This window comes from Anser brachyrhynchus (genome assembly GCF_964034855.1).
Source record: "Anser brachyrhynchus genome assembly, chromosome: 5".
Classification (NCBI taxonomy): domain Eukaryota; kingdom Metazoa; phylum Chordata; class Aves; order Anseriformes; family Anatidae; genus Anser; species Anser brachyrhynchus.
In genome coordinates, this window is record NC_137699.1 from 29,456,077 (window position 1) to 29,483,274 (window position 27,198).

At 41.3% G+C, this 27,198-nt stretch overlaps 1 protein-coding gene across 12 annotated transcripts in view; it reads left to right on the plus strand.

The window, feature by feature from the left end:
- SMOC1 (SPARC related modular calcium binding 1) overlaps positions 1 to 27,198 on the plus strand; it is a 127,417-nt gene that overhangs the window by 58,396 nt on the left and 41,823 nt on the right. For 8 of the 12 annotated variants that reach the window (XM_080595430.1, XM_080595426.1, XM_080595435.1 and 5 more), the window contains 2 exons: positions 21,016 to 21,105; positions 25,305 to 25,385. In XM_080595430.1, the coding sequence (XP_080451556.1) occupies positions 21,016 to 21,105; positions 25,305 to 25,385 (171 nt within the window). The remainder of the gene's footprint in view (positions 1 to 21,015; positions 21,106 to 25,304; positions 25,386 to 27,198) is intronic. The other 4 variants (XM_080595432.1, XM_080595433.1, XM_080595437.1 and 1 more) reach the window with 1 other exon arrangement.

Genomic DNA, 27,198 nt, shown 5'->3' on the forward strand with positions numbered 1-27,198 from the left:
CAGTTGCCCAGCCAAGTCTGTGAGATAACTTAGAACCTGGGTTTCTAAACAGGTCTGTGTGTGAGAGGCTTACATGCCTTTAGACCTCCCCGTGCAGTAGAACAAGTAAGATGACAGTCTGTGCATCACCCTGGGGACTGAAAAACTGTGTGTTCTGCTCTGTGCTGGTCGCTGAGATGTATAAATGAAAGCAGAGCTTCCCAAAGGGGCAGCAGATACAGGATAACCTTTGTTTTTTTCACCTTGATGTTAGCTACTGAGCATTCTCAGTAAAATCCCTGGAGATTAGAAAGGCTAGCAGTATGACTAGTACCCTGGGAGTTGGGAGTGCTAATGTAATGGTTGTGGCCCTACATGCATTGAAAAGGTGGTGTTTTCTTTAATTGTTCTGCGTAAAACCCTCTGGCCAGCTGGAGCAGAGTTAGATTAAACCATAGCTGCTGTTGCAGATCTCACCCTTTTGTGCATTAAGCATTGGTCCTCCTTCCTTTCACTGCTTTCTTTGGTCCTTGCTTTTCCTGAGCAAGGCACTGGATATGTTGCTCTCAGTCTCCTGTGTGTATTAGTAGCCCTTCCCTGTGTCCTCCAATTTGCATTCACTGAAATAGTCTTTGGAGGATGAACAGTCAAGTTTGATGAGCAGTCAAGTTTGTCGTTAGGTGTTCTACATGCTGTGATTTCCAATTCATCTTCCTCCTTACCCCCCATTCAGAGTCAACTTTCTAGTTTCTTCTTACTGCAAGAAAACTGTGCTGAGTGCAACCTCACTCCTGCTGAAGAGGAGGAAGGCTTTTTCCTGAGAAGTATCTGTTTTGATATGTGAAGCAGGACTGTTACTACTAACTCTAAATCATAGAATCATAGAGTATCCTGAGTGGGAAGGAACCCACAAGGATCATTGAGTCTAACTCCTGACTCCAGATGGGTCCACCCAAAAATCAAACCACGTATCTGAGAGCATTGTCCAAATGCTCCTTGATCTCCAGCGGGCTTGCTGCCATGACCACTGCCCTGGGGAGCTGTCCCAGTGCCCAACCACCCTCTGGGAGTAGAACCTTTTCTTAACTCCCAGCCTGCCCCATCCCTGTCCCAGCTCCATGCTGTTCCCTTAGGCCCTGTCGCTGTCCCCAGAGAGCAGAGCTCAGCGCCTGCCCCTCCGCTCCCCTCGTGAGGGAGCTGCAGGCCGCCATGAGGCCTCCCCTCAGCCTGCTCTGCTCTGGGCTGAACAAACCAAGTGATTTCAGCTGCTCCTCATACGTCTTGCCCTCTAGACTCTTTACCATCTTCATAGTCCTCCTTTGGATGCTCTCTAACAGTTTTGTCCTTTTTATACTGTGTTGCCCAAACCTGCACACAGTGCTCGAGGTGAGGCCGCACCAGAGCACAGCAGAGAGGGACAGTCCCTTCCCTTGACCAGCTAGCTGTGCCGTGTTTGATGCACCCCCAGGATACAGCTGGCCCTTTTGGCTGCCAGGGCACACTGGTGACTCGTATTCAACTTGCCATTGACCAGAAACCCCAGATCCCTTTCTGCAGGGCTGCTCTCCAGCCTCTCGTCCCCCAGTCCCTACATACAGTCAGGGTTGTCCTGTCCCAGGTGTAGCATCCAGCACTTGCTCTTGTTAAACTTCACATGACTGGTGATTGCTCAGCCCTCTAATTTGCCAAGATCTCTCTGCAAAGCTGCTCTACCCTTCAGAGAGTCAACAGCTCCTCCCAATTTAGTGTCATCTGCAAACTTACTCGTTATGCCTTCGAGTCCTGCATCCAAGTCATTTATCATTTATCACCGGTAATGTTCTGGTTTTGTCTACCTGTGTGCTGGACACTTTTTCCAGAAGGGTACTGTGAGAAACAATATTGAAAGCTTAACTGAAATCCAAAAAGTTTACATCAACTGGCTTCTCTTGGCTGACTATGTGGGTAATCTTGTCATAAAAGGAAATAAAGTTCGTTAAACAGGACTTTTCCCTTGTGACCCATATCGGCTGTGACCAATGACCACATTGTCTTTCAGGTGGTTTTCAATAACTTCCAGGATAGTCTTCTCCATAATTCAATTCATCCATAAATCAATTCAAATCAGTTACTTCTGAGACTTCAAAATGCAGGAAAATGCCTACCTTGATGCCTAATTTTACTTTGAAAAACATCTTCCATGCTGTGACTGTCCAGTCCTGAAGGCACTTAAGAGGAATTATAGATTGTTATGCTCAAAGCAATGATGCATTTTGAGTGTATCTGCTCTACAGTCTGTTGGTTGTGTATGGTAGCTTAGGAAAAGGTAGAGAGAAGAAAGATGCAAAGAGACCTGCTTATTTAAGCCTGAATGCTGAAGTGTGCTTCTTGCTTCAGATAAGGATGTTTCTCTGTAAACCTGTAATTAAGTGTTAAACTTCACAGCCTGTGTAATTGCCACCTGAACACATTGTTATCATACTTTTAATACAATTATTGTTAGCCTAGCCTGAAATACAAGCAAATCAAGTAGCTCTTGCAATCCGCATTATTTTAGAAGGGCCGGTTGTTTGTAGGCTTCCTACCTGAGTAGTTCAGGTCTGTTCTGGAATTGGAAGCAGCTGATACTGGATTTCTTAAGAAACAGAGCAAAGGGGAAAATGTCGGAGTTTTTTTTTCCCCCTACCTCACCCCTTTTATTAACTCAAAAGCTTCAACATACAGAAGAAAACTATAAATGAAAGGAATTAATCTAAAATCTGTAATATAAATTGACTCTTCTTGGTGCTCCCTGTGGCATCCTATTTTAAGAATGCTAAGCTTGGTCACATGGATGGAGAAACATTCTGTGCAGTCAGTAGCTGTCAAGAAAAGGAAAACATCTCCCTTTTGACCAGCATGCTTCAAGCAATCATGTAAACTTTACATCCCCTCCAATTCTGAATGTTCATCTGTTGAAAGCCCCCACACAAGCCTTTCTCCATCATGTCAGAAAAATCCTGGTGAGCAATTATTAAATAGCCTGTACAGGACTTTTAAAATGTGAAATGATTTGAATTGAAATAATTTGGTTTAACATCTGGGAGAGTTAGCATTATTCTTTTGGCTTGTGAAGAATGTTTGGTCTAAAAATTAATTTGCACTAATCAGTGCTTCTTTTTGACTTATTGCTGTGATCCAGAATTCCAGTATTGGGTTTTGTGGAAAGCAAGCCAGTACCAAAAACAGGCAGCCTGGCTTCCTTCATGCAAATCATTCACAGGAGCCCTGGCTTTTCTGAAGGCTTGTGACTAGCCAGCGTGGCTATAACCATCCGTTTTAGCGGAGTGTTCTGAGTCTTTCTGTAAAGATAGCCCTTTGCAGGAAGACAAAAACGACATGATGAAGAGGAGTCTATCAGGAACTGGGTCAATGATGACTTTGTAGAGGCACATTTTGGAAAATTCTGAAGTGGTCACTTTGAGCAACTGCCATCTGACTTAGCTTTTGGAATTTCCACACTCCTCTTTCCACCCCTGGATGAGAGTCCCTGGGTCAAATAGTATTATCTGGCACAGAATAGGCTCTTTCAGGAGGTGAAGGAATAGCTAAGACTCTCAGATGTGATTTCCTTTGTCCCATTCATACAGGAATGTAAAATATGGAGCTAATAAACTTTGTATGATGTTGATGCCTTTCAAGCCTTCAGGGCAAAATAGTTCTTTGGAAAGAGGCTGCCCTGCCTAGGGAACTGTACAGGTGGGTAGGCTTAGGCTATTAGGTAACAAGTGAAAGGGGAGACTTTAGTAGCATATTAGCTGCCCTCTAGGAGAGACAAATTAATGTTGGAAGAGGAAAAGGACCGGCTGTCAGTAATAGCTCTCTTTCTTCAAATGTTTTGGCTTAGTTTGTAGAGGTCAATAGGTATGATGGAGAAGATGTGAAGTAACACGTGCTTCCTGTTCACGGGCTGTCTCATTACTGATGAAAAGAAAATGGCATTGGCTTGATATGTAGTTCCAGAAGTGGCTCTGTGGAGCTTTCTGCAGAGAACAGGCAAAAATGCTGGCAAGAAATCCTTTTTATTTTTAAATCCTGTGCTCTGGTTGTCTGTGTTTTCATTGCTGCTGTTTCTGTATGATGTAATGCCAGTTACTCATATAATTTGCCCTGTAAGGTAATTTAAATCAAATCAAATTGGCACCAAATTTAAAACTTTAAAATAGCCAGTACTGATTTGTTCTGTGTGTGTGGAGTGCTCTGCTGCTGGAAGGCAAAGACCTGGGCCCAGGGAAGCAGTGATTTATTCTTATATGGTAGAATGGAAGCCTGGGTTCTCCAGGACTTGCAGTTCAGACATTTACCACTGTTTCTCCTGTCTGAATTCAGCCTGCTTGAATTTTCTATAAACAAAGTCCTTTCAGGTTTGTCTGTCTGACCCACGAAAGGACCTCTCATCCCCTCCATCTCTAAGGCCTAGTGCCCTAATGTAACGCAGCTCAGTGCCAAATGTTTGTCCCGAGTTACGGTTCATCAGGTGCACTGAAGCTTGATAAGGTTTTTGTCTTTCCACTGTCATTGCCCTCTCCTCAAACCTTTTTGGAGTAGACTAACACTCTTAATTCTTTGTTTTCTTGCATGGTGCACGGTGCAGTTCTGTGCTAAGGGACAGGTTTTTCAAATATTTCAGTCCACGCCTTTAACAAAGTGGGGAGTGTTGAGGTGGTACTGCCTCTCTGGCAGTGCTTGGACCAACATCACCCAGCACCATATGCCCTGGCATCCTCACTTGAAGAGCGCTGCACACTGTAGGAGCACAAGACGATGGGAAATACAGCTTCTGGGCTGCTGGTGATGGTTGGCTGGCTGCAGAGCAGCCCTTCCTGCACAGCCAGCCTCCCGATGAAAATGGGTCATTCAGCTGACCTCCGTGCTGTGAGAGTAGTGAGGCTCTGAACAAATGACTTGGAACTATGTTAAGATGCTCTAAGCTTGGTTCTCCAGATGGACTGAGTGATCCTGAAGTGAAAATGAGGAAGGATACTCCTTACCTAGAAGATGAAGTAGCCCAGCCAGGCTGACATACACTGTTCCTTCAGGCAGGTGCAGAACAAGTGTCCAGGACCTTTGTCGTAGGCTGCAGTTATTCCTGGGTGGGATTAGGATATCCAGAAACTGCAGATTTGTTACTGTTTGTTCCATATTCCTGCTTGTGCCTTGTACAATCCTTTCTCACAAGGAGTTTCTTGCACTAATTTACTCCAGCTGCTGCTTAGTTTGAAAGCCTGAGAGACTTGGAAGATGCACACAGTCCCCCAGAGTGCTGGATCTCCGTCCCCCCCTCCCACTGGGAACTTCTTAATATTTTAAGATGCAGTGAAAGGCATCCTTGGAGCCAACATGACTGGATTTCTTCCCTGCCTAAAGAATGCAGATTGTTCCTTTCCAGCCAAAGGCAAGTTGTGCCACACGTTGGAAACAAAACAAGCAAGCACAAAACAAAACTTTATTTTCTTTATCCGTGGAATGTTGGTGCTTTAGGACTCAAAGATGCAGACTTGGCATATTGCAGCCACGAGTAGTGTTTTTCACAGTCACCAAGCAGGCTTTTAAAAAGTAGGCTGTTCAGGAGACAGGGATAATAAATCACATGGCTGCTTTTTATCTTCATTAAATCATGCAGTCTTCTTACTTAAAACTGGAAGCAGAGTGAATTAAAAGTGGAGGTCAGAAAGGAGAGAAGGTGAAAATCTAGGTGGGGATAGTGGTTTGTTAGTCATTGTAACTATTCTGGATGCCATGAGAGGTCTTAATATCATTTTAAATAAACTGAATGAAAGAAATGGGAAAGGAAGTGTAGTTCTCTAATCTGGGATTAAAAGATGATGCAAGTACAGGTAAATATGGGCTGACTGAATTGTTGATGTCAGTCATTGTGAAGAGTCTTGCATGGTATGTATGAACTCCTTTCTTCTTTCATGAAATCTCTTGGAGTGTATGAAGTTCCAAGCCTGTTTTGACTAGCTTTGTTTCCCTGTTGCAAAAGCTGGCAACAACATCTGCAGTTCCCTGAGCCTGGGGCAGGTACGGTGATGTTAGTGGAATGTGAGCTCTGATGGCCCCACGGGAGGCGAAGTCTGGGTGGAGATGTTTTACGCTTACTGTCTTATGTGCAGGCATTGAATTCCATGCTTTGACTTTCCCATGGAGTTGCGAAAAGCTTTGCCCAATGAGTTTGCAGACAAGTTGAGTTTCTTCAAGAAAGCACTGAAGCAATTTGAGGAACCTAAGATAAACAACTTAAAATTCCTGTCAGTTAAAAATCTGGAATGGGGTTCTTCCTTGTGGGTTTAGCTGCAAGAAACGGGCACAGAGGAAAATCTCATTTGGAGCTGTGGGCAAGTGGGTCCATTCTGTGGCTCTTTTCCTGCTGGTTTCCAAGAGCCTTACTTGCAGCAAATGTTAATGGACTAGTTGTGCCGCCAGTAGACTGAGCAATTTGAATCAGTAATGAGCCATTAGTCTGAGTCAGTAATTAGACCGAGCAGTAAAGGGTGAATGCTCTCCTCAGGCAAACCTAAGCGGAGGACGGCTTGTGCTAATGTAAATAAATGGAAGTGTTTGTACATGGAGACCTGGAAGCTTTGTCTGCTGGTGGTAAGAAGTCAGGTGCAGCCAGCACTAATTCACCTGCTGCCTGCTTGTGGGGAGGGGAACATCCCGCCTCTGCAGCAGTTAGTACATCTCACAAGTATGAACAGATAACATCTTGACAAAAACGTCCCACTCTGTAGACAGGGCTGTCAAAGGTGTACGTCACTGAAAGCTGAGACTTCAGTCTTTGCCTTCTCTGTTTTTTTCTGGATTCAACAAGGTACTGATTGAATCCTAAGCAGAGCTGTGCTATTGCACAAACCAAGCTTCAAGCACTCAATTAAACCTGCCTCTCTAACCCGATAAATAATGAGAAAGTGCTTTGTGATGTCTTTAGCAGCTTGTAGTAGCTACAAAAAAGACAGAGTATCACAGGGCCTCCATCAGCCAGGTGAAAGAGATACAAGTTTACTTGGGCAGAATGAAGTCAAGCAATGGTTCTAACTGGTGGTTGCCATCTCATGATGAATTTCTTGCAGAACATAGGCAGGTACTAAGTCTGTAGTGCTACTCACACAATTCTGGATCCTGTGTGTTATTTATTGTAAGATAAATAATATCCCAACTTGTAAGTCTGGATGAGAGAGAATTTTCATGGAAAAATTGCTTGCTGAACTGTTCGTCGCCTGTAGTATACCTAAGCAAGAACTGACACTTCCTGTCAGGTCTTTTCTTGGTAAAATATTGACAGATGTACACAAATTGTCCGTGTGTAGTGTCACTATGTGGAGAGTCAAGCTGTGCTATGCACGGGTAAATCATCTGCTTCTGACAGCATCAGACTTGCTGTGGTGGTGCTATACGAATGCTCCAAGCTGTCTACGTGCAAAAGCTTTATTTGTCCCACCATGTGATAGTGGCTTTCTGTGAAACGGGTGTGAGAACTCAGGTGGCTGAGGAGGAACTGGGAGAAGTTAGTGCAACGATAGGGCTGCAAAGGTCCTGCAAAGGCCTCAGTGAGCTGCGAATAAAATATTCTGTAGATGAAGTTAGCAGTACATAAATTTTTGATTAGTACATATTTGTATTTCCAAGCAAACTTAGGGTGGGAATTAAAGTTTGCTTTTCCATTTAAAAAAATAATGAAAAGGAATCTGTAAATATCACTAATCTGTAGGCTTGTCTGTTTGCAGATGTTAAGAATTCAGTCTAGTTCTTATCGCTGTTCCTATATCATACGCAGTATGCAAATTTGCTGTTAAAGGCCAACCAAATGTAATTGTAGAAAGCAAGTGAATTTCACGGGTATAGCAGACTGTAGTTTGCCAGTGGTGCTAATAGTACTGGTTTTGTAAGATAGAGAACCCAGCTTTTACCTGAGAATCCTGAACAGTTTCCGTAAGAACAGAGGCACGTAGTTTCTCAATACCACGGATACTGGATCACTTTTCAAGGACAGAGCAGTGTTCTAGGAAGCACCTAGATTTGTCTCACTAATGAAACAGAATTTTTGAAATATTAAGGACTAGAAGAAAAATTCAACCTCAAAATTGTTACGTAAACAGTAGAATTAAAAACAATCCTTTTGGGTCCCCACGTCACTGACTTGTCTGAAATTGTTTAGCTTTTCATCAAGACATTTTCTGTGGGCCTCAGAACATATGTATCAAATTTGAGGCTGGAGAAAGTTTCATTGGCAAGTTTAAGCAGAAGGCAAATTTTGTTTTAAAGTATATTTTGTTTGATATAATGCAAGAATTCTGCTTTCATCTATAAAGAACCAGTTCTAATCTGTAGGTTAGTCTATATAATATGACTTAATAAAATTGTAGTTTACAAGTGTTGTTATAGCAATCTACAGACTATTTATGTCTGTAATGTCTTAAGGACAGCTGTAAAGGTTTTTAAATGATTAAGTCATGGTATTGAGCAGCCTGGTGAGTAGATCTAATAAGCAGACTAACAATTGATTAAGCAACATCTGTTAAAGTATTATTAACTGTTTATGTGCTATACATAGATTTCTGGTGTCTGACCAATTACAGCTTGCAGAGAAAAGAAATAGAAATAGTTCTAGGGACTGTGGGCTGCTTTTTGTTGAAGTACTTCATAGCTATGTGGCCTCAACACCTTTTCTTTTTTAAAGAGCTGTTTAAAAAAAAAATCTTCCCGAGCTCTTCAAATATCCGGATCAGTATGCCAAGATGTTATGCTATTACAGTATGTATTTCTCTAGATCCTTTAAAACAGCATCGTTGTAACTTTGAAATTAATAACCCTAGACTTCCTGTCTTCTGCAGCTCTTTTTTTTTCTTAAAAACAAACCTCTGGATAAATTGGAGGAATTGATGTGTTTTCAGATAAATTAACCTAGAATATTTTTTTTTACCAGCCTAACATGATCCTATTTTGTTTTTGAGTATTTGCATCCTGCAGAAGAATCTAGACATCTAAATGTTAGTGTTGTTTTTCCTCAAACCAGAGTAATGCAATGGGAAATGTATTTTAAATTTTGGGGGCAGTGGTTCTGTTGAATGTGGCTGGAATTGCACTCCTTTCAGGCCCTTTACCCAATGAGTTCTATCAACATCTCTCTATGCAGGAGATAAGCTACAAAACTGTGATGGGAAAGCTTGAACACATGCAGCGTGTGTGTTCATTAGTAAGGTATGGGGAGGCTGGATGTGCAACCACAGTCTTTGTTCAAGTTCCTGAGATGGCACCTATGAAAACTAAAGCACAGCTGCAATAATGGTTTCCCTCCGTGTACTCATCTGGTGTTTTATTTATTTATTTATTTTTATATTGATGTCAAGGAAGATGTATTAGAAAACTTTTTGATAACGGGAAGGGATGGGAGAAGTCTTCCTCAGAGGCTGCATTTCTCTGGGCTGCATCCCTGCCTTTTACTCCACGTTACTGTGCTCAGCTTGGTGCTCAGATTCTGATGGGACCTTTAGGTGCTGCAGCAAGGCAATTCTTAAGTGTAACGACATGACAGGTTTCATCTTGGCTATTCAGCTGCTCACAAAAACACCTTTAGTTGACGATGGCTCTTAAGTTCAGTCAAGCTTATCTTGAGCTGTCAATCTGTAGATGTCTGGCAGTCTGTAACATCATGGAATGATCTTCCTTCTCATAAAATACAAATATTTTAAGTTTGAGAATGAGGTGTCACTTGTACCTGAACAGTTTCATTTTTGTGATCCATATTCAATACATACTGATTTCCTTCTCAAGCATGTTAGGTTCTTTGGAGGTCCTTCCAGCACAACTCAGTTACTCTACTTACTCATCTGCCTCCCTCAATTTTTCTTTATCCCTTCCCTTATACAGAAAAACTATTCCTTCAGTTTCATAATCACATATAAAAACTGCTTTAGACTAAACACAGATCTTGGAGAGAACTAGCTGGGGCAATCATGTTAGAAAGCAGAGTTGTGCTCACTCAGAGTTCTGAATTCCTCTCTTAAAGGTCTGAGAGGAAAGAAAAAAAAAACAACCTGAAAAAAGAAACAATGAAAAAAAAAATATATTTTCCTCCCTTTCCCTAGTTTGCGCACATGCAATATACATGTAGCAGTGAGGTATCCATTCTCTTTGCCTGCAAGGAAATGAAAAGGCGTATTGTAAGCCCAAGGCCGGTCTGGTTGTCAGCCAGGAATTAGTCCTCTAAAGGAGAAAGGGAGAGGGGCTGGCGAGAGAAGAGGCAGCAGGGGGGGCTGGAAGGGTGAAAGTACACTTTGAGATAGGTTCAGTGCACATGGCTAGAGATGCAAGGGGTCTTGTGCTTCCTCGGCGTGCAGGTGTCGGGAGAAAGGAAGGGAGCTTGTGTTCTAATACACAGGCATGTGTCTGGGGGAGCAGGGTCAAAAATTTAGACTATTTACTTAATCCCCTGGAACGGCTTTTTTCTCTTCTGTTTTCTTTTTGTGTTTAACAGACTGCTTTACAGGGGACACGTGTGGTAATTAACACATGCAGCTGTAGGGCTTCAGCCATATGTCTGAATTTCAAATGGCCATTGATCTGGGAAATTTGCTGCCGTCTCCACCCCCCACTTGTAGGTTGTATTCCTTGAAGATGTAGGGGAGTTTATAGAGCCTTTGCCTTGAAGAGACCAGCGCTGGAAGGAGAGAGGTGAAAGGGAGTGTGTCTGATCTCGGGGAGAGAGGGAAGAAAGACTGAGATCCTAATCACATCCTTTGTGCCCCTTGCCCCAGGCCACCATACATTTCAGGTAGCTACCAGAACATTCCCAAAGCTAGGAATATGATCACTGCTCATAAGAAGCTTGCTCAACAATCATTATTTTCTTCTTTTGGTGAAGCAATTTAAGATCAAAATCACAATATCCTTGCCTGCCTTTCAGGCATGTGCTCCCTTTTGCACAGCTGCAGGTATCTGCTCCTCTGCAGAGTCTGGAAGCAGCAAGGTGAGAGTTGGCTGTGGGCTCTGAGCAGCCTTTTGGGAGAGGTAGTCAAGGGGGGAGAGAGGGAGTAGCAAAAGCTACTTCACATCAAAGCTGAGGGTCCTCGAGGTAGACATCTGATATATTGTGGGTAGAATTGAACCAGAGAGACTAAACAAAACAGTCATATGGTGGTTGTTGCTTTTGTCTAAGTGTGATCAGGCAGCTGCTAACAGTGCTACAGAGCATTCTGTGAACTTCTGTCCAAGTCTGGGGCAACGTCAAGTGCTGAAGTCTTATTATGAGACATGGTATCGTAAGTAAAATATGTATTTGTGCAGAATTCTTTTGTTCCATTTTATTTCAAATGTTTTTTCAAGGCAGAAGGAGCCAAACAGAAGATGGTTCAAATTTGAGATACCACGGTTTAAAATCCTGCAGTATCTATCATACTGCTGGTGCTTAATGGGTGAGGTAAAAACATATGCTTCTACCAAATGGGAAGCTATAAAAAAAAAAAAAAGGTACATCTGTCCTCTTCCCACTCTTCAGTTTATTTTTAGCTTTCTTGTTGGTGTGTATATTCAGAGAAGGCTGGCTTCTGTGGATTCCTTGGTCTCATCACTCCACGGTGTAGGTAATGCTGGCAATACGGAGGTGTTTCTGCTCCGGGAAGAAAAACACATTCCTAACAGTGAGTGCGTGCTCCAACTCTTGCTGAAGGGGGACTGTGATTTACCCAGCCCTTATAATCCTGCTGTTCTGTTTCCTTGTGTTCTGCCTCTGTGTCCTCTCCACCTTCCTTGAGAAGTTTAGTGCCAGGACTGCCTGCACCAGACATGTACCGTACTGCTTCTTCTGACTTCCTTTTTTCACTTTGATAATACGGACAGTGCTCTGTTTTGGGACAAGATAGCCTAATATCCCTTCTGTAGATTGGCACGAGCTTTTCCAAATAATTTGGTCATAATGACATGCACTTGGATACAACTTCTGTTACACTGATGCAGGGCCCAGTTCTCCTTTATTCACTGTTATAACTGTTAAGTAAAGTTACAACTTCTATAGTTGTTGTATTTACTTTCGATCATTTCTCTCCCTGAAGTTCCTCAACAGGTAATTAGGCTAGCATTCTTTAACCGTGCTCATGTGTCTGGTGAGGATGGGCTTGCAGCTTGTATGCTGCAAAATTTTATGTTCTGAAATTATCTGCTGAGAAATAAAAGTTAAGTGTGTAGAGGTTGGGACCAGCATTTACATGTGGTGTTTCTAGGCAAACCGTACACTGGGGCCAAAGGACTGTGGGCCAAAGTGACTTTTAATGTTTTCTCTGCTGCTGTCTAGTTGATTTCATCAGACATATGAAAAATACAGAGGAAAAATGATTTTGGCATTGTGGGATTGCGAATATGCTCATTTTTCAAGATAGAAGTAATACATAGTTTATACAGTCATTAAGAAATTACTTTTTAAATTATTTGCTGGAAGCAAGAAAAACAACAGAATAGAGAAGATACAGCAATAATGGGGAAATATTGCCTTCTTCCAAAGAGTAATGGCACTTTGTCTATGGGGAAAGGGAAGGACTCGGCTCAAAGGGTGAAACAGTCAAACCTAGTACAGTGGGAATGGTAGGCTAACAAATGGATGCACACACAACTCACATCCTAGCAGCTCCCTCAAGAGCCTTTGATTGAATGAAAACCAGGTTCTTTTAAGTTTTTTCTGTCGATTTGAGCCACTATGGGATTGAATTGAAGGTTTTGTCTTAAGACGATTAAAAACATTGCTGGGCTAGTTATTATCCTCGGGGCCAGGACACTGCTGGAGGAGTTACTTTGATTCTGTAAGTCAAAGCTAATGACAACAGGGTGTATTTCCAAGTCATACCATGCCTTGTGATTTCTGTCTAGCTTCACAAATGGAACTGCTGCGTGGGTCTGGGAGGGTGGGAATAACAAGTCTCTGAAGATGGCAGGGGGGACAGGCAAGAATGTCTTCACAGCTTGAGTAATTCCTCACTGAAGAAAACAGTTTTTTGTGCAAGTCTGAACTAGAGATGGTCCCAAACTGCCTTGACCCATATTTATTACCTGCTTCTCATTTTTGGCAGGTAAGGTTCAAATCTGCCTTTTGGGATTTATTTTCCCATTGCTTCCATATTGCACTTTTGATAGGAATTTGGCTGTGGAGTCTAAAAATTGTAAAACTGCATAAGGTAAGCCCGTGTGCAATGACAGGTCTTCCTCCCTGAGGCTGCTTTGCATTTGACCTTAAAAATTCATCACTATGAACCAAACTGAAATCTGATTGTTTGCTTCTCTGTCCATCTCTTATGGGCGTGCTTTGATAGAAAAGACCTCAGTGTTGGATTTTTGGCTCAAAAGTGAACTGAAAATTCTAGTTAAGTTCAAAATAGCAGAATGGGTGCAAGTTTCTGTTCCCGAATTAGTTCTGTATTCGGGCTGCTGAAGAGATGCTGCTTGTCCAAAACTCCAAGCCTACAAAATTGGATAAGACCGGGGTTTACTGTTCAGTTTGAACAAAAATTTGTTGGGAAAGAAAAAAAGGAAATCTTGTTTCTCTGGCTTCAAGGTTTTGAAATTTCCATTTATTGTATTGCTCACAAATTAGATTAAAACGGATCACATAAACTTGAGACACCCTGCTTTTCTACCAAATGAATCGATAGCACTGTAGTTGGGATCTTTGCTTGGGAAAGGGAGACCCACACCGTGCTCTCTGAATTAGATCAGTGCTCTAAATACTCGCTTTAATTATTTTCAGGTTCTTGCTTTGTCTTTTGCTTGGTAGCATGCCCATATACCTGAAGAAAAATATGATTTAGAATGCTACATTTTTGAAACTGGTTAAAACAGCAAATTTTCAGAAGTACTGAAGCAAACGTAACAGCACCAGAAAGTTCACAACCAGCTCACCTTATCTGAGCACTTATGAATGCCACTTGTTCCTAGAATAACATTTGTCTTACTCTGCATTGGCACCAAAATCCCTAAGAGTTCTGTCATCAAAATAAAGTATAATAGCTTATTTTTCAGCTGCATTGCTCCCCATGCAGCCGTATTAGGAAGATTTTTTTTTTTCCTCCCCAGAAAGGTTTGCATAACTTATGAGTCAGGTATTTAAGTGGTAATTACCATAGGGCTTGGTTCAACCTGCAGAGTTCAAATCTGAATCTGGATCTGAACTTTCCCAGAGGCAGGGGGTGTGTTTGGACATTGTGTTGGTTTGACCTATTATAGGGCCAGCTCTGAAATGCAGATCCAGATGTGGACTGGGATTCTGGGTCCTTCCGAGTATGAGACATCTAGGGACACTTGCTTTGTTTAAACTGACTCCTGTTAAATGATACATAATTGGAATAACATAAAACTGGATCTTACTTTGGGGAAGGTGTCTACAGCATCGTGTCTGAAGGGTAATATCTTGCTGTGCCTTTATTTTTCCAAGGGAGCCAATTGCTGAAAGCTATAAAGAATTAGAAGAAGTTAGAGGGCACATTTATTTTGGCTAATTGCTGTAGAAGCAATTTGAGAAGTCAGGCAGCAAATGAGGACGCTGGATTTTACAGAGATACTATCTGAATCCTGGGATTCAAAAATGTTAAAGCCCCTGCATCCCAGATACCAGAGCATTGCTATTAATACAGAGTGCCGCTCCAGGCCCTTTTGACACGTTTGCTTTTGAAGGACCAGGAGCAGGAAGAGAGAGCTCTTTGTTTGCAGGCAGAATAAACTCATTGTACACCCGGACAATTAACTCTTCAATCGACTTGCCAGCCTCTGTAAAGCCCTCCAGCCCCTCTCTGTCTATCTCCAGCTCTATTCAGGCACTTAACCGCACCGATGTTTTTTTGTTTATTATTCTGAAAAAGTCCTTCACAAGAACAGTCGGAGCGGATCAACATTGTCCTCTCAGCAGCATTTATCTCCGCCTGGCAGTGAATGTGTCAATCAGGAATCAAAAAGCCAAACAGAGGAGGCTTTGAGTTGTGTCACGGAGGTCAGAGGGACTTCCAGCTGTCTGTGCGTGGGACAGGCTTTCTCGCAGGGCGAAGAATGGTGCTGCCATACAAACGCACTGACTGCGCTGGACCACAAAGTCCTCGGGGCTCAAGGGGCTTTTTTCATGTTGACGCACCTGCGAGGGAGATGTGAGGAGGGAGCTGGGGATGTGGGGGGAACTAATGCCTTCCAGAAGGCGCACTGGAAGGCTGCTTGTGCTATCTGGGCGATGCCTACAGTGCACCGTTGCAGTAATCACTGCCTGCGTTTGTACAGCATACAGAGTAGTTGATGTAGGAAGGGAAAAATGACTGCCGTGTAAGTCAGTCTGTGTAGTTAGAGCTCCTTCAGCTCTTACCCATTCAAAGCTTGGGCACGTTTTCACCTTTTTAATGAAAACTTTCCTGTATTTTGGTCTGTGTCGTAAGTGTTTATGGATTATATCTGAAGGGAGCACATTGTAGCTCCCCTCTTAAAATGAAGACAATAAAGAGTGAGTACTCACTTTTGCTAATTTGGTTTTGAAAGCTATTTTTTTTTTCCTTAACAGCTGTAGGATCTCCATGCATAGAAGTGGAAAGGGGTGTGAAAACCTGGCAGGGAAGTCTCTTTGCACTGGTGCATTTGCATTTCAGCTGCTTGGCAAGAAATTATCTTGATCTGGCTGGATCATAAGAATTTCACATTTTTTGGCATAAGTGCTAACTTTCTGCTTTTATATTGGCAATACGTTTGTGCATGAAAGTTGCATTGGCTATTGGGTTAATTACAACTTGCTGTAACTGCTTCATTTGATGTAGGGAAGGACTGATTAAGGCAACAATTTGTTCCACACCTACAGTACTTGAAGGGATGTGTATTTTTGTACAAGACCCCCATGTAGTGCAAACACAGTTTTTGTTGTCTTTTTTCACTACTTAAACCAATGCCCCCAAGCCTGGGGGTAATATATGGAAATGATGAAGTTGTAAAAGTACATCTTTGAGAGTCAGGAACTGCCCAGATATAGGGAACTGGAGTTGAACTGGCAGTTCTTTTTTGCATCCTACTACAGTTAAGTAAAACCACACAAAGGTGTATATATGACTTAATTCTCTCAGGAGTGCTCAGACCTGGGAGGGCTTTTCTCCCTTCCTGTTGGTTCAACAGACTCACAAAAGGTGGGCTTTGCAGCCTGGGGACCGGGCAAGATAGGAATTCATTCACTGTCTTGGCTATCTGTGCTCTAAGTTGCCTATTTACCCTCAGCTATGCCCTGTAACGGCTCATCAAAATGGATAATGGTTTTTGAAGGAATCACTTGAGACTGGAAAAAGGCTGCCTCCCAGGGCAGAGCTACATGCTTAGAGTTGTCATACTCTTAATACCCTTGATGTTCAAGCTGTATACTTACAAAGACTAGATTTGGTACAAGGCCTATGTAGTTGACCCTATAAACACTCTTTAAAATGGTAGAAACGTCTACAGAGCATCTCATGGATGCCAGTGGGAACACAAAGATGGTACTGAAGGCTGAGGTTGCTTAGAAAATGTATAGATGTTAATCTTTTAACATGATGATGCAAATATACAGAAGACTTTTGCATTGGGTGTATGTTCCTGGGTAAGGGATGTGATATAGGAGATCACTAATAATCTTTTCTGCTTTCTCCAGCTTCCATTAGTTGATGCTTCTGGCAAGAGCAGTGAACCAGAGCAGCAGGCAGTTACTTCACACTTTTCTGTAGTACTTATGCCTTTTCTACATCAGGGAGTTCAGTTTTCCCCTGACTTAAATTGCTCATGGCCTCAGTGCCTGTAGTGCAGAGAATAAAGATCATTTAATAGTCATCTTTTATGTGAACTGAATCTCCTCAACCCTAGTGTACACTGCAGTTGTTCCAGATGTGGATGTTTGCTAGGTGTTCTGCAAGAACAAGGGTAAGGGAGAGAATAATCCTCATCTTAGCGAGACCATAAAGAGCTCCTGCTCGCCACAAGCCATAGATCTGGACGTGCAGGCAGTTGTCACTGTTTTCAGTTATTGTCAGGCTAACACAGAGAAAGCAGTTCTTAAGCTTATGAGCTTCTGACAGTAGTAGTGCGAGTGGTTTTCTGTCTTTTAGCCATGGTATCTTACTGTGAAAATGGCTTAGGGAGGGTTGTTGGACCTGCCTGTTTTGCTCTTGCCAGAGATAAGATTAAAAACCAAACCAAAACAGTTTTTGGTTTGATACCACTTGGGTCAGAAGAACTTTCAGTTCAACTTTTGTAGGTCTAACCGAGGAAAATGGAGGCCTACAGGAAAAGTTCTATATGGCTTTCAAACCTCATGCTGTAAGAGATGTTCTGTTGAATGATGCTGTCTGTATTCAGTGATTGTCTTGGAAAAAGGAAGTGGATATTTGTGCTGGGTTGTAAAATGTGGAAGAAAACCATGCCAATACACTTCTCATCAATGCTCTGAGAATATTCTACAGCCAAGGAAAATTCTTTGGTTCTACAGTACCACGTTCCTCATCTGGAAGCGTTGCCGTCTAGAGGGATTAGGAAGCACTTAGTTGACCTCATTGTTCCTTCTGTTTTTGACACGCTCTGCATCAGCAACTATTGCAGTTCCACATCTCTTTTTTTTACAGTGTGGAATTTGAGAGTTTTCTGAAGAAAGGAATAGGTTATAGTCGATGAACACGCTTTCTGACCTCTGTCCCCAAAGTAACAATATCCTGTTCATCTTGCATGATATCACAAGGGACTGTAGGGCTCTGAAATAGCTTTTTGTTGTTATTTTTATTTGTTAAAATGTTTCCTTAAGGAATACAAAAAGTTTGTTCAGAATTTTTAGGTATGCAAAACAACTATTTCTTGTTTACCAGGAGTAAGTAGGTCAGTGAAACCAATGTCCAGTGTTTTGACCAGTGTATTGAGCGAGAAGAAAAATCCAATGAGAGTAGACAAGAATTAGGGTTCTTCTTCTGCCCAAAGGGAAAGGCAGTGAAAATTTTTGTCATAAACCAATTCGAAGGACTAAGTCCTACTGAGAGTTCTCCAGTTTAAGAAACAGACTTGCTAGTCTCAGAGTAAGAAGCTGGCAGCTGGGAAGTTAGCAGGATGTTTCTAATAAAGTGTAATTTTTGTCTTTTATGTCACTATTTCATGACCTTTGGAAAAAAAAAATCAGAAATATCCCTGGCTTTTGATTTTTGAAATATGAAGAATATAATTACAGGATTCATGTCTATTGCATTTTTTGTTATATGTGTGATGAAAGAACTGTGCTTGCTTGAACTACAGGGGAGTGATTATTCTTCCCTCTATTTGCAAAACCCTCAACACTGTACTGGGTGCTGCTACAATAATGGATTTAGTGACAATTTGGCTCTAGTACCTAAGTCAGAAAATGATTGTGTAGTTCTTAAAGCCTAGTGAGATGATCATAAAAGCATAGTTCAAAGGCTAGTTTGGTACTTTTGTCTGTTTGCTGCATTTGTTCTGTCACTGTTTAATACCTTTCAATAGTTTAATGGCTAACTTTATACAAAAAAAAAAAATTACAAAATTCCTATTCTCTGTGTATTTCCCCATTATACACACAGAGAGGTAGATAGGAGATGACCCTTAAAGAAATCCCCTGAACCTGAATAGTCCTGAGATCTGCTAAAGTTCACATAAGGGTTTGGATAAAAAGTGCTGTGGCTCACATCCACTTTTAATTTTTCTCCATTGTTGGCTCCTGTGTTGCTCTTTTATATCTGAAAAGCAGTTCTGCAATTACTTGCTGTAGAAGCATTCATGAGAACAATAGGAATAACTTATTATACTACTAGTAATTTTTTATGCAGGGTCTGTTCTTATGTTATGTAACTTATGAATTATTTACCTTTGCAGTTGCTCTGAGTATCTTTTGGTTTTGGGCTTGGTTTCTCAATCTGTAAACCCTATCATTCAATAGGAGAAGGGGTAATAACTTTAAACTAAAAAGAGTGTAGATTTAGATTAGGCATTAGGAAGAAATTCTTCACTCAAAGGGTGGTGAGGCACTGGAGCAGGCTGCCCAGAGAAGCTGTGGATGCCCCATCCCTGGAGGTGTTCAAGGTCAGGCTGGATGGGGCTTTGGGCACCTGGTCTGGTGGGAGGTGTCCCTGCCCATGGCAGGGGGGTTGGAACTGGGTGATCTTTAAGGTCCCTTCCAACCCAAACCATTCTGTGATTACATATTGCTCACTGTTTCATTACAGCGTGAAATGTTATCCTAAATAATAATAATAAAATATGAAAGAACTGCTGTGGCTTCTGGGTTCTTGTAGAAGCAGAGCAGGTTATATAGACCCCCCAAAAAGTGAAGATCAACTATTTACTTTTATCCAAAGGTTCCTTTAAAGGGTGAAATCTTCTTTTCTGTACATTGATGAAAATTCAGGGAATTTTTCCAAGAGATCACATACTCTAACTCTGAATAAAAAATACTGCTTATCTATGTTACTGATAGTACCCAAGAACAGGAAAACTCAAAACAAGAGTTGACTGAGAAATGGTAAGTATTTTTTTTCTTCCAAATATTTTTTGCTGTGCTTACAACTAAGCATAAAGCCAAATACATTGAACAAGAGGGGAAATAACTTAAAGGTTCTCATGCTCATTTCTTCAGTGGATCTCTGAGGTTGAAGTAGAATTAGCAGCACATTTTAGCATTCTGTGAATTAGATGGCTTTATGTGGAAATGCATCAAACTCATGCTGTGAGGAAGAGGTGTTCAGTCTTCTGCTCACTTCATATTACTGCAAATGCAGGTTTTGATGGGAAAATAGTCTACATGCCTGTTTTCCATCTCTGCCCATCCATCCCCTTCCAGTGGTCTTTTTCATTCTTTGGTGTAATCAGAACAAACAAAGGGAAGGCTGGGGGCAGTTACTGCTGCTTCTGGGAGGGGCTGTCCCCTGTACCATTCCTCCAAATGCCTTCTGCCATGTGCATCTGATACAGTCTTGGAGGTGGTGGTTTTTCTGGTATAGGCTCCTTTCCAACTGATTTTCACTGTGCCTGGCAGTTCTCCATTGTAGGTTATTGCCCACTTTCCTAATGCGTAGTGTCATCTTTGCCCCTAATACATGCAGAAATAATTGTTAGAAACTGTGTTTTTTAAAGCCACTAGATTACAAAAGAACGAAAAGAAAAAATGAGAAAAAAAAAAGAGAAAAAAGAACATTTTGCCTCGCTTAATGCTCTGCCATTGTTCCAATGCTGTGTAACGATGGTCCAGGCTGGAGCTTGAAATCTAGATTCCTCCGAGCATTGAGGAAGCTAGACCCAACCTGAATCCAAGCTGGGTCTGTAGATGTGGTATATAGGTACAATGAGCCAGAGTGTAGGCTGAACGTTTTTCCCTGTGGTCTACCTCTACATTTCGAGATATATATTTCCCACAGAATCTATTTTGGTTGAAGAGTTTAACTATAAAAGAGTAGTGGTCAGAAGATGTGCGGCACTCTTGCGCATGAAAAAGCTAATCTAAGAGAAGTTCTTTTTCCACAATATTTCCATTAGAAGGCATTGCCACAGCTTTGCAATTAGAGAACACCTTGATGCAGATATTGTAAGAACAAAGATTTGCTATTGACCATCCCTTTCTAACAGCTCTGCAGTGAAAGCTGGTGCCAGGTTCTGCACAGGTAAGTTTCAGAAGAGGAGTTTTTCTTTTGAATAAAAATAATGAGAGAGACACAGCAGGGCAGCAGTCCCCAGACCTCTGCTGTCCCAAGGAATGACCTGTGTGGGATGTAGCCACCTAAACCAAAAGGTGATTGCCTGATCAGTACAGCAAGTGGAGACTACCAGGTGATTCGTGCTGGTCATTTGTGGAGGGAGAGGGGAGGGGGTGAGGCTCCTTTTGAGTCTAAGACTAGTCAGTGCATGCTTGCTATCTAAAATGTTACTGCTGATAGTGTAAACTCTGAAATTTGTTTTCGTTCTGTCTGTCTTCTCTTTCTTCTGGACTTGGCCGGGCCATGTACAAATCCCAATCATTCAACAGTACTGGAGAGTAGATAGTATTTACCTCAATAATGGTAGTTTCTTTTCGATTCTTTTTAACTCTCAATTCAGATGACGGGTCGAAGCCAACGCCTACCATGGAAACCCAGCCTATTTTCGATGGAGAAGGTAAGAGCATCCTTTAAAAAAAAAAAAAAAAAGTGAAAAAAACTACTTCCGTCTCTCTTTTCTCTAGGGTTTATGGCTTAAACAATTTCTTTATCCTGCAAAGCAGAAAAGCCTGTGAATCTCATAAGTTATCCAAATTTCTCAGTGCTCTTGGGACCTCAGGCATTTTCCCTAATCCTTTTACATCCTCCCCTCATCCCTGGAATCCAACAATAACACCAGTTGAACAGATTCCTGGGATAACCTTGGAGGAAAAGGTGTCATAGCTAAAAAACGTGTATCAAGCCAGAAACGGGAACTTCCTTTGGACTATCCTTACCCTCTCAATCTCCACCCTCTCAATACCAGGATTTTCATAACTTCTGCCATGCCTTACAGCTTCACTACAGGGAGGGCAGTGCTAAACCACAGCTTGTGAATGTTGACTTGAAGGAAAATTGCTGGGAGGTTTCTTTATTTAGTAATTACTTTCATTGACGCACATACTATTTAAGCAAATGAAGTCAGTGTCCTGGGCCTACTTAATACATGGCCCACCAAGGCAGCTCCCTTCACAAATGGGCTAGTTTTGTGATTGTATTTTGGAGAGGGAATACCAGACTTCAATCCACTGGAAGCCTTGAAACAAGGATAAAATGGCTGTCCACACAGAGGGTTCAATCCTTTTAAATGTACAAACAGAAATATTTACCAGCATGAGTACTGGTCCTCAGGTAGTGAGTGGGCCTGTTAGCAGCTGCTTAGGTTTTGCACATTGCTTGGAAGTGGAGCTTTTTTTTTTTTTTTAAAAAAAAAAAAAAAAAGAAAAAAAAGATTTAAACCCACAACCATTACAGTAGAGCTACAGGCTGAATAGGTCTGTACCACTCTGTGACCCCTTTGGAGTTACGGGCCTTGAGGAAGTGGGGGAAAACCTGTGCACTTTCATACTGAACTGCTGTACTTGACACTTTAAAGGCAGAAATGGAAACTACTGAGCAACAGTAGGTGGTGGTGTTGATGCCTCCTGTCTTCTTGTAAAAACAGGTGATGGGGTGTTTTTTCGTTGATGCTAAAATAAACTTATCTAATAGCAAGGTGCTGTAGTCCTGTCACTACTAGTGATCACAGGTATGTAAGAATCTTATTATGAGCTTTCTGAAACAAAACAGTCTTCCCAATAAAAAGCATTCTCTGAAAAACAGAAGACTAAAGTCTGGTTAACTATCTTGATAATATCAAAAGGAAGTTCCTCCAGGCAGCAAGCCAATGTATTAAATCACTGTTTGTAATCACAGCATGCTTCTAGCCTTTAAATTTTCTCCTGAGAGTGCTCATTGATATTTGAAGGAGAGAATTGACAAGTAAAATGCAGAAGGTAGCTAATCTGGTTAAAATCTGGTTAATACAGCCTGTTCAGAAGATTCTTCGAGGAGCAACTCAGCATTTTGGTCATTCAAATAGAACTGGGCAAAGCTCTTGAGAAATGCTGCAGAGTACAGACCCTTTCTGGTCCTTATGGTGATAGATAAAATCTAAGAACACTTTGTCCCATCTTCTATGAAAAATATTTGCATTTATTTGTTAAATTGAGTACATCAGGTGTAAGAAGGGAAGAGAGAAGCCTACAGAAGAGAAGGCTTAAAGCTGACCTTGTAGTAGCCTTCCAATACCTACAAGGAAGTTATCAAGAAGATGGCACCAGGCTCTGCACAGTAATGCATGTTGGGAAGATGAGACAACTGTCAAAAATTGAAACATGTTTGGATTGGATATCAGGAAAAACTTTTACACCATGACGATGGTTAGGCAGTGGAACAAGTTACAGGGTGCCCAGAGAAGTGGCGATATGTCCTTTCTTTCTGAGCCGGCTTTGAGCAGTGTGGTCTGATCACACAGGTGACACTGTCTTGAGCAGAAGGTTGAACTAGAGATCTCAGGATGCTATCCTGAACAGTCCTTTGACTGAGCAACCACATCATGATGCATCATTGGAAATCTACTTCATTGGAGAAGGTTGTCCTGAGGAATGGCTTGTACGTTGTGTCAGATGCAGGTGTCAGGTGACAGAAAAGGTTAGAGCAGTTACCCATTCAACTGTCACGTCTGGATTTTTCATAGATGTTCAGAGGAGTTAATGTCTGAATTTCATTCAGTTCCAATTGGCTTGAGATATCTGTTGGGTTCCTAAAAATCTGCGTATTCAAAGTCAGGCAACCAGGATGGACTCGATAACAAAAGATGAATGGTCAATAAAAATATGTTTTTTTTTTTCACGCTTTGTTTTTGGATGCCTACCTTCAAGCAATAAGGGAGTGATGCATTTTACTAGTCCTTGCTATAGTTAAAAGTAAAATAAGAAATAATAATAAAACAAACAAAAAAAAAACAACTACGTATACCAGTTTTATTCCCTCTTGTACTTATAGGCTCTGTTTTCTTTGCATCCACCACCCTCTATTTAGTTTCAACATGCAAGTTGTATTCATTTCCTACATAACAATTTCTCTGAACATCTTCTCGTTTTGGTAAACTTTACCTTGTGACACAGTGGAAATCTTCTCTTTCCACAGATCTGTTATTCAGAGGAGTAATTAATCTAGATTGCTTCTCTGTATTCTGAAAAATATCCTGGTTAACTGAATTGAAAATACATTTTTACAGTAGATCCCAAAGGGGTTCACTTCCTTTTCTTCTTTTCCTTTTTCTTTTCTGGAGATTGCTTGTTCTGTAACTTCCACTCTCACTTAAAGATATGCACTACTGTGTATCTAGAGGCCCTGACCCATTCTCTGGCATCCATTGAATGCAGTTATCCGTTCCTTTCCAGCTGTAGATATACTCAGTCCATACAGTGCAGAGTCAGAGCTAAATTTCATTCCAGATTTGGCAGTTTGCATCTAGCACTTTTCTTCGTGGCCTTTTCTGTTTTTGTGCTTCTCCCCTTCCTACCCCTCACATGATGTTTAATTTGATAAAGCTATCCCAAGAAAAAGCCCGAAGTACGTAGGTATATGTATTTTATGCATGTATGTATTTTTATATGACTGGTAATAAAATAGTATAGTGAAACTTAAAGATAACGCAATCTTTGTTAAGTAGAATTTTACTACTGCTGGGATGTCTATCAGTGTTCAACCTGTATCTTCATACGAAAAAAATGCCCTGAGCATGATTACAATAAGGCTTATGATCAATGTAGCTGAAAACATTTAAGAAGGGAAAAATACCCTTCACTTTTCCTTTGTGCACTTTTAATGTGTAATAAGTTTCTCTTGTAGTCAGCCAGCTTCTCCTTTGCAGAGCAGATCCATGTAAATGTCAACAAAGGAGCAGGAAAACTCTTCTAAAAACTTCTTAGATGAACTTCTTAAGCCAGCCCCAGGATCTAACATGTAAAGTATGCTCTTGTAGAAACTGGAATTTTTTCGGCTGAAAAATATCGATTCTGAAAATGTCACTTTAGGAGCTCAAGCCCATGGTATCAAGTACTGCTTTGCTCAGTTCTATTCAAATGCTGATGTTGTGTCATTATCATAAGGAGTTTCTTAAGGCAGGTTCTGCTGTGTTTTGAAGTTGAGTGTAACACTTCTGAGGAGGAATTTTAAGTACTTTTTTCACAAAATTGTGTTTGTGTATCTTGGTAATAGTGCATTAGAAGTGCTTTTTTAGCCAGAACTTATTTCTTTAACGGATTTCCCTTTAAATCTTTCCAGAAATACCCTTATTTCTTTGTTTGTTTATTTTGGGTTTTGCTGTTGCTTGTTTTAAGGAACTGAAAAACCTGTGATTAGCTATGCTTGGGTTGTTAAAACAATATTTACGGTCTGGATTAACTTTTTTTAATCTGGATTTCATACATACTTTGGTGGAAAGCAGTACTTACCATAGCATGTAACATAGCCATTGAGTTCTGTGAGTCTTGATGAGAAAGGCTTTACACTTTCGAATTTGGCTAAGAAGTGGGAAATGGGGGGAGAAAATAATGTTTTGCCAATAGAGAGGCACTCTCTGGAAGGGGAAGATAATGATAAGATAACCTCATGGCACGTTTACAAACACTGGCTCATAAGTGGTTGGAAGACTCACCAGGGGGGTGAGCCAATCTCTACAAAGACATGCATCCGTTGGCAACACTTTGTCCTCATGAGTAAGGACCATGTGTATTTGCTACCTGCTGCTAGCAAATTTCTTTAAGGCAGTTATTTTTTCTCTTTCAGAGATCACAGCACCCACCCTGTGGATTAAGCATTTGGTCATCAAAGATTCCAAACTGAACAGCTCCAGCGTAAGGAATTCAGGTAATATTCCATCCAAAAAAAAAAAAAAAAAGTTGCTTTTTTAATCTAAGTTGCAGTCCCTCACTCTTGTCTTGTTTCATTCTTCCTTAATTGTAGCCTATCCTGCTGCATTTACATTGCAGGATTTGAAGTGTGGGCTATAAAAGAATTTTAGATAGCATCCTTGTTTGTGTCCAGAAGACCACAACAGATGTGCGATGAAGGGTGTTTGTTTCCACAGACCAGAACTGGGGAAGCTCTGATTTCTTCATGTGATAATTCATCCCAGCCACTTGTCATCTTTATTCTATTTGCTGTTCATCAAGTCTTTCATGGACTTGCAAACAGATGCATTTGGCTCTGAGATCTTTGCTGTGGTTTTGGTCTAAGCAGATGAGAAAATACAGAGAGGGACTTCTCTTGAAACTTCATGGTTCTTCTCTGCAGGGAATATTTTTTGATATTTGATAGAGAAATTATAGGTTTATTTCACAATAGAAAGTAGGTTACTTATGTCTGAGCTTAAGTAAATGTTGATAGAATTTTTGTGGGTAGTAGAGTGGATGAGAAAAGACCTAAGCAAATAACAGCAAAGAAAATAGGAACATGAATGGGAAGCAGGGGGAACAGCAAGATATGAAGTGAGGATATAAAACTTGAGGTTGGAGACGAGGCTGTAACTATGTGAAGTCAAAGAAATCACATGAAACTTGAACAACCTGAATAGGAAAGTAGGGGATTAGGGGTAAGAAAGGTTTCTGTCTGATATATTTTAACTGAAGTGGAAGAATGCAAAAAGGTAGAAGGGACATCAAAAGAGAAAATTGCCTTAAGAAATCATGGGTTTATTCTGAGGTTTGAATAGCATCTGTTCTTATTGCATATATTTTACAAAACAATATATGGCTAGAACAGCTGTTGGGAATAACTCCAGCCCCCAGAACAGATAAATTATACTAGCTTGAAGTACCTGGTCACCTTGTATTTCTGGATTAGCCTGAGAGCATTCGTGGCACTCAGCAATTCCTTTAACTTTTCCGATCCCTTCCACATTTCAGGGTGAACTCTAGGTTAGGTAAGGTTGTTGTCTCACTGCAGTGTGGAGCTCTTAGCAGCCAGAGATCCAGTGTTGCCCAGACCCCAGTTTTAGAAGGTCTGCTCTGCCTCACCTCCTGACTGCTTTTGCAGCAGAGTGGTCTGTGAATACCAGGTGTTCACAGGGTGATTTGCGAACTTCTGGGGCAACCAGTTTATTCATGGTGCAATTGAAGGTGACAGTTCGATATGAATATCCTAGTTAATGATGGGTTCTGCCTATCTTAGAGACCATCTTTCATTGTTATGCGGCAAACCTGGCAGCTGTGATGAAAATAAGAGCTCTCAAATCTGGTTGAGGAGGCTAGAAAGTGACTTAGGACTGGGAGGGTCTTTCATTAAAGAGCCTGTCCTCCACCCTTTGTTGGCCCAACAGAGCAGAAGTAGACTGCCTTTCACGTTGTTCAAGCATTTCCTTAGGAAGCTGCCTTGTGTAAGGTAGAGTTCTGTTTGTGAAAGAGTTCGTTTTGTGAGGTTTACCTTTTTTCCACTTTTTTTTCCCCAATTAGTTATGATGTCATTTCTCGTATTCAAACAAGATTGTTGTGGGTGCAAGCTACAAATCAAAAATAAATGATCTTCTGGAAAATTCAAGAATTCCGTAACAGGTGGTTTCTACAGCATGCTAAAAGGAGATGTGTGGTTCAACTGACTCAGCCTTTCTTGTGGCCCTAACAGACACTCAACTGATGTGGGATCTCATTAAGAGATCGGGTTGCCAGTTTTAGACTCAAGTTTC